The 6,763-nt window shown below is 33.5% G+C and overlaps 1 protein-coding gene across 6 annotated transcripts; it reads left to right on the top strand.

The window, feature by feature from the left end:
• Window positions 1–390: 390 nt before the first annotated feature.
• Window positions 391–5,221, top strand: LOC105124552 (E3 ubiquitin-protein ligase RGLG1-like). 6 transcript variants are annotated; one of them, XM_011024618.1, is made up of 12 exons: window positions 391–528; window positions 1,745–1,821; window positions 2,675–2,759; window positions 2,853–2,993; window positions 3,091–3,204; window positions 3,452–3,546; window positions 3,668–3,747; window positions 3,827–3,932; window positions 4,347–4,474; window positions 4,557–4,692; window positions 4,776–4,832; window positions 4,924–5,221. In XM_011024618.1, the coding sequence occupies exons 2-12, from the start codon at window positions 1,753–1,755 to the stop codon at window positions 5,005–5,007; spliced, it is 1,095 nt and encodes a 364-aa protein (XP_011022920.1). In that variant the 5' UTR covers window positions 391–528; window positions 1,745–1,752; the 3' UTR covers window positions 5,008–5,221. The 6 variants fall into 6 exon arrangements, with proteins under 6 accessions (XP_011022920.1, XP_011022915.1, XP_011022916.1 ...); XM_011024613.1 differs by having other exon boundaries at window positions 391–628; XM_011024614.1 differs by having other exon boundaries at window positions 391–628; window positions 1,723–1,821.
• Window positions 5,222–6,763: the final 1,542 nt, after the last annotated feature.

Genomic DNA, 6,763 nt, shown 5'->3' with positions numbered 1-6,763 from the left:
AAATATTTTTTATTTAAAAATATATTATAATAATATTTTTTAATTTTTAAAAATTATTTTTAAAATTAGCATATTAAAATTATACTAATTAAAAACATAAAAATTTAATTTAAACTCTTAATTTTTTTTTTATGAAACATAGTTTATAATACAATTTCAAACTATATCTAGTCTACACTTAGTTTTATTTTAAACTAAATTTATTTTATTAAAAAAATTTAATTAAAAAAGTTGAGATGATTCTTCTATCCACAAATTAAACTGCTTAATTCACGAATTAATCTTAAACTAAATTAAATTTCAAATCAGTCTCATAATTTTCTAATAAATAACTCATGAATATTCTCTCAAGTTTCAAATTTTATGTGAATACATCAGTGAAGTTTAAAGACGTGGAAGGTGTTGTGCACGCAAGAGGGAAAGCCAGCAAAGAAGCAAGATGGTCAGACAAAGATAAAGTGACTTCAACTGAACAGTCATACATTGTACCATGATTGCTTCTTTGGTCTTGAGTTTTTTAAAAGATCGGTAAAGGCAGAACCAGAATTCTTTGAAACTACATATAATTCTCTCTTTGAATCTCAGCTTTTCCTTGCTCTCTCTCTTTCTCACTCTCTGTGGACAGCTGGTGATTCTCTCTTTCTAAAAGTCTTCATCTTTCTTTGTGGGTGCTATCATGGTTCTTTTTCTTTTGTTTTTGGACTTTGATGTGTTTTTGTTGATGGATTTTGGTGATTTAGTGTTTTGATTTTTTTATTTTTGTTTGCTGGGGTTTTTGTGGATGATTGAGAAGCAGCAAGCTGCTTGAGTTTTAGCTTAATCTATATGATTGTTTGGTATCCTTGACTAGTTGATATATGAAAAGTTTTTCCTTTTTTGGTTGGGCAATGTGGAGATAGAGATTTTGGGTGAGTTTTTATGGGAAAATCTGGGTTTAAAATTAAGAAAAACTGAGCTTTGATTATGATGGGATTATGTGTGTGGTGCTCATTTAGGTTGCTAGAAGCTTACAGAAAAAGAGAACTCTCACCGGTTAATTCAACTTCATATCCATTTCTGTGGTTTTCTAGCAACCAAATTTACTTCGAACCAAGTACAGGGAAGTAGATTGGATAATTATAGTACAATACTGTTTCTAACAATCAAATTTCGGATTGGCAACGAATATTTTGTTACACTTAAGGGCTTTCTTTTATTGTTTTCTGGGCAGTTTTCTTACTTTGAATGGTTCCCCAGAGTTGTAATTGTCAGATAGGTATTTTTGTAGAGCCAGATAGAGCGGAAGCTTTGTGCTCTTGGCTAATCTGACTTGAATCTGGTATATATATATATATATATATATATTTTTTTTTTTGATAATTGGTTTAGTGAAATCAGATATTGACTTAATGCAAATTTGGTAAACATTTTATTTTTGGCTTTCGAATTTAGTCACCCTCTCACCATTGGGTTGTCAACATGGTGGTACATAACATAAATTATGTTGTATTAACCAAAGTTGATGCAAAACCAACAGGAGCATGCTATTGTCCTAAATTTTCTCTGTTCTGTTGAAAGGATTCATTGTTGCAGCTTCAGAACACGGAAGTCTCTGTGGAATAACTAGAATTAACCTATCTGCAAGTTATTTAAAAATGAAAAATTAAAATAAAGGTAAAGAAGTTGTCAGGTATGGGGAATAATGGGGCATCCACTTTTGCTGATCATCGGTATGATTTTTAGAAACAACCCACTTCTTATGCAGAAAGCTCAATGGATCATAACTATCAACGCAGGCAGCATCCGACTTACATAGCTGACAATTTCAACTCATTGGATCAGGTATCATTTGTGGTTCCTTTATTGAATTGTAGAAGATGATATGTACTACTGTGTAGTGGTACTTAATTCTTTATCAACATAATGATTCTCTTTTACTTTATCTTCCAAGAAAATGAAAAGGTGCATGACTGTTTGATGGCAAGGAGTGTCCGAAGATTATATAACAGACAGCAAAATATGACTCCGTTGTTGATAATGCGTAATAGTTAGTAATCAAAATATAACTGGTTGGATAGAGAATCAAAGGAAGGACCCCTCTATCCTTCTTGATTTGTAATTTGCTACCTGTCCAATGTCAGCAGATTGGCTTCTGTCCTCTCCCTCCCTCTTAAGCCAATGGATGGGTTAATATCCCTCCCTTTTCCTCTCCGTCCTCGCTCCTCTCTGTCCTTCCTGCTTAACAGAAGGATGGTGATGATCCAAGATTATGACAAGGCAGGGAAAGGCAACAGAGGATTTAGGATGATGGAGGTTCTTGGCACTGGATTGCAAATCTGTATAGCAGAAGTATCAGATCAATTCATAGTGGTTGATTTACGAAGTTCATACTAGAAAGTTATAACAAAATTCAATGATCATAAGTATAATATGATTGGAAGAACTTCTTGAAAAATTATATAAATAACAAATCAGTAAAAAATTAAGGATAACAGATACTGAAATATGTTACAATTCGTGGGGAAATTGTTAGAGGTTCACAGTCATAACAAGAAAAACATCATAAAAAATTGCACATGGTTACGAGAATAAATCTCAAGGAAAAAAGTAGATTCTGAGTAGCATACCATTCTGCTTAATTATTACCTCTCTTGGTGAAACAAACTTATTTAAAACGACTTTGGTGTATTCTCAGGTTATTTCTGCCCTGAGAGAGGCTGGTCTTGAATCATCTAATTTAATACTTGGTATTGATTTTACCAAGAGTAATGAGTGGACAGGTGATTCTTCCTGTCCATTGAAAACTACTGAACATCCATTTTTATTTATTCTGATTAGTGGGAGAAAAAATTTCTTTTCCCCAATGATTTTAGGCAGGCATTCATTTCATCGAAAAAGCCTTCATGCAATTGGTAGCACACTGAATCCGTATGAACAAGCAATCTCTATTATTGGCCGGACTCTGTCTCCTTTTGATGAAGATAATTTGATACCTTGTTTTGGATTTGGTGATGGTTAGTCTCTCCCTCTTTATGGCTTCACTTCCTGTACACTGATGTACTACAGTTTTCTTGGATTGGTTATTGATTCTTTCTTGTTTTCTTTTGGTAGCATCAACACATGATAAGTATGTATTCAGCTTTTATCCTGATAATCGACCTTGTAATGGTCTTGAGGAAGCTCTTGCACGATACAGAGAGATTGTTCCACACTTAAAGTTGTCAGGTTCAACACAGCCCTCTTTTATTCTTGCTTATTTCAAAGCATGATTTTCATCTTTTTTCTGTCCTTTTGAACATGATATCCATTACTTTTCTAATATTATTTTTAATTCCTCACTAAGCTGCTAAGAGGAGATGAATTCTTGTGAATGAATAATAAAAGATGAATAATTCCATATTCATGAGAAGTTCATGTGTTAAATTATCAAAAGACAAGGACTGATAATAGTAATTTTGACCTACTTCTGCAGGCCCAACTTCATTTGCTGCAATTATTGATGCGGCAATTGACATTGTGGAGAAAAGTGGTCAGTACCATGTTCTTGTTATTGTTGCAGATGGACAGGTTAACTCTTGCTTTATATTCATCCCTTTCTCATCAGCTATCATAAAATGTGAACACATTTTGACTACGTTTTCTTGTTAATTGCTGCTGATACTGTTTTATTTTTTCTTTCATTGTTTAGGTTACCAGGACTCCTGATACTCCTCCTGGACGGTTGAGTCCTCAAGAACAAGCAACAGTAAACTCCATAGTTGCTGCTAGGTAAATTAATGGTGTATGTAACATTTTTCAATGTTGTGTTTTCTATCACTGTATTGACGCTTGTTAATTTTATAAACAGCAAGCATCCTCTCTCAATTATTTTTGTTGGAGTTGGGGATGGACCATGGGATGCAATGCAACAATTCGATGATAACATTCCTCAGCGTGAATTTGACAACTTTCAGGTATATTTGATGTGTGTGCGTGCAGCTTTATGTGGCACAAAGTCAGAAGAGATTAAGATTTGAAACCTCATCTTTTCACAAACTAATCTCAGGGTATCTTTAGGATTGAGTTTTCAAAACAAGTGTCATGGAATTTCAAAACCATGGTTTAAAAAAGATACATGACACCTACTTTGAATTCCAAACTTGCTTTTCTCTTGAAACCTGCTTTGTTTCAAGCCCTCAAACCCAAACACTCTTGTTCATGTGACTGAAATGAGATTTTTATTTCAGTTATATCACTTGCACAAATGCATGTAGGCTTTGGTGATCCAATTTAATTATTGTCATATTGACTAGTATAATGCCAGCAAAGAATTCGGACCAGCTGAGTTAAACACGTGTTCTGATACCTTTTCTTTTATCATCATGCAGTTTGTGAACTTCACTAAAATAATGTTAGACAACACCGAAGCATCAAAGAAGGAAACAGCCTTTGCACTTGCTGCCCTCATGGAAATTCCACTTCAGTACAGAGCCGCTCAAAGACTTCAGCATAAAGAGTAAGACAGCAGGTTCATTTTCTAGTTAATATCTGATATCAGACCAGGGAGTTCCAGTCTTCAAACAGTTTTACTCTTGCAGTCATGATTTAGTTGGTGGTCCACGCACAAGGCCACTCCCACCTCCTCGTGAAGTGATTGATCATGATAATGCTGTCAAATCAATTCCACACATTACAAACTTTGAAACAGTTCAACCATCTACTTCAGTCGAACCGGTATTTTCCCTCTCAATTTCTCCTCCTTTGGATTCCTATTTGTATCAGGATTTTGTTTTAACATGCATGTCATGTTGTTCCAGGTCTGCCCTATTTGCTTGACTAACCCAAAAGACATGGCTTTTGGATGCGGTCATCTGGTTAGTGCATTTCCCCTGACAATTACACAACATTAGCTTCAGACTTTTTATTTTTTGTGTGTTTATGTTTCTCCTTTTTTCTGCAATGAAGACTTGCAGGGATTGTGGAGCAAGCCTTTCAACTTGCCCTATATGTCGGCAGCCCATAACAACACGCCTGAAACTGTTTACCTGAACCAAATAATACCTCCTGCACGTTGTTTGCTTGCTTTGGAGAGAACTGCGAAGCTCGATCCACAGGGAGGAATTATTAGTGAAACGGCATTTTGTGTGTAAATTGTTATTCAAAATGGCCCTTGACATAAAAACTGGTGCTAAGTTATACGCTAGTGGGATCTTTTTTATTGTTTTTTTAACAGCATTTCTCTTGATCAATTCGTTATGATACATGCGTAGCATCTCCTCAAATTTCATCAATTTTTTTCATCATGGGTAACCTGTTCGTTCAGCAGTGGCTTTGGATTGGACTTGAATTTGAAAGGCTAAAAATGCTAGAGGCCTTCTAGATAATGCGTCTAATGCCAATAAAATAAGTCCACTGCATGTCCTTCCCTCGTGCACCAATAATCACTACCGCAGCCACTACATTTATCATAACTATATAGCATTCCTGATGTAACTGCAGCAGCTGTATGTTTCTTTTCTTTTTCTTCTTTTTTTTTTTATTCACTTCTTTTTTTATTCACATGGAGTACATGGAGGCGTTACTACCAGCTTGCATGTATCTTTACTGATTTTCATGAAGAGGATTAGCTTATATATATTTTAACTTTTTACCAAAACCAAGTTGGGTCCGAGATTTTTTACTTTCTTTTTTATTTAGCAAGCAATATGTCAAGTACAATAACAACAAGTAATATGAAACTTGCTAGGTTTCTACTAAAAATTTAACAACTACTATGGTAGTTGAAAAATTAGGAGGGGGTTACCCTAAAAACCCATTTTGCTACTAATTTTCACCCAAAAACTCTTCAAAAGAACCATGAAAATTGATATAAACCATATCACCCCAAAATCACTCAAAAATATGAAAATCAACCAAATCATAAAAATCAAAACCAAATTGGATCTATTTTTTTCAATATTTTTCAAAGAAAAACATTTATTGAACTTCTCTCGAGAAGAGGAATCCATTAACGCAAAGATTCTTTTTTATTTTTGTGTGGTTAAAATATGATTAAACGACAACTTTATTATTTTTTAGTGAGTTTTTATTTTCTTTCTTTAACTTAAGAATTGAAAAATAAACAAAATAAAACTTTGGACCGAAATAAAAATTCTAAGAACTTGAGATTGACCATGCAATTTTTTGTGTGTTTTACATTGTTATTCTCTTACTTTAAATTTTATCTTTTTAATTAATTGAAAACTTTATTTCTTGAAATTAAGTCTAGAAAGAAAAATTAAAAAAAAAGATGAAAATAAAAAAAGGAGGTGCATTACTTTAGAGAAACACCATATATCAAATATTTCTATTTCTTTAGTTGTTTTATTAATAATAACATGTTTAAATATTATCAATTCATACTCAATCCATTAGAGATTCTTCCTAATTAATTGAGATCATTATCATTCATGATCAAGTAACAGATATTGGTTGGTAAAAGCTATTCAATCACCGATTAATCGTTAGACTACCAATTTCTTTCAAATCCCATCCCTAAATTCTGTCGCACAAATTCGAGAGACTAAAATCTTGGGGGTATCAAAATGCTTCCCGGAGAAACGTAAAGAAAAGAATCAACTCACAAACTTTAGAAAGCGAAGCAATCAATAAATGGCAGTAAAAAGTCAAAGTGGATCATAATCAAGTAGGAAATATGTACAAAACAATCCATATAGCATATCAAATATCTACGTAGTACAATATAAGAATAATCACATGAGGGGGGAAAAAAAAACAATAGACACCCCTTTTCTTCCCATCATTA

Source organism: Populus euphratica, unplaced genomic scaffold (genome assembly GCF_000495115.2).
Source record: "Populus euphratica unplaced genomic scaffold, PopEup_1.0 scaffold35.1, whole genome shotgun sequence".
Taxonomy (NCBI): domain Eukaryota; kingdom Viridiplantae; phylum Streptophyta; class Magnoliopsida; order Malpighiales; family Salicaceae; genus Populus; species Populus euphratica.
Note: the sequence above shows the minus strand (reverse complement) of the source record. Positions and strands in the feature narration are given on the sequence as shown.

Excerpts from the sequence above, each read along its gene's own strand:
- LOC105124552 (XM_011024618.1), top strand. The coding sequence starts at position 1,753 with ATGGATCATAACTATCAACGCAGGCAGCATCCGACTTACATAGCTGAC. Across the intron at positions 2,760-2,852 it reads CAAGAGTAATGAGTGGACAG|GCAGGCATTCATTTCATCGA; the intron begins GTGATTCTTCCT and ends CAATGATTTTAG. Across the intron at positions 3,933-4,346 it reads GTGAATTTGACAACTTTCAG|TTTGTGAACTTCACTAAAAT; the intron begins GTATATTTGATG and ends ATCATCATGCAG.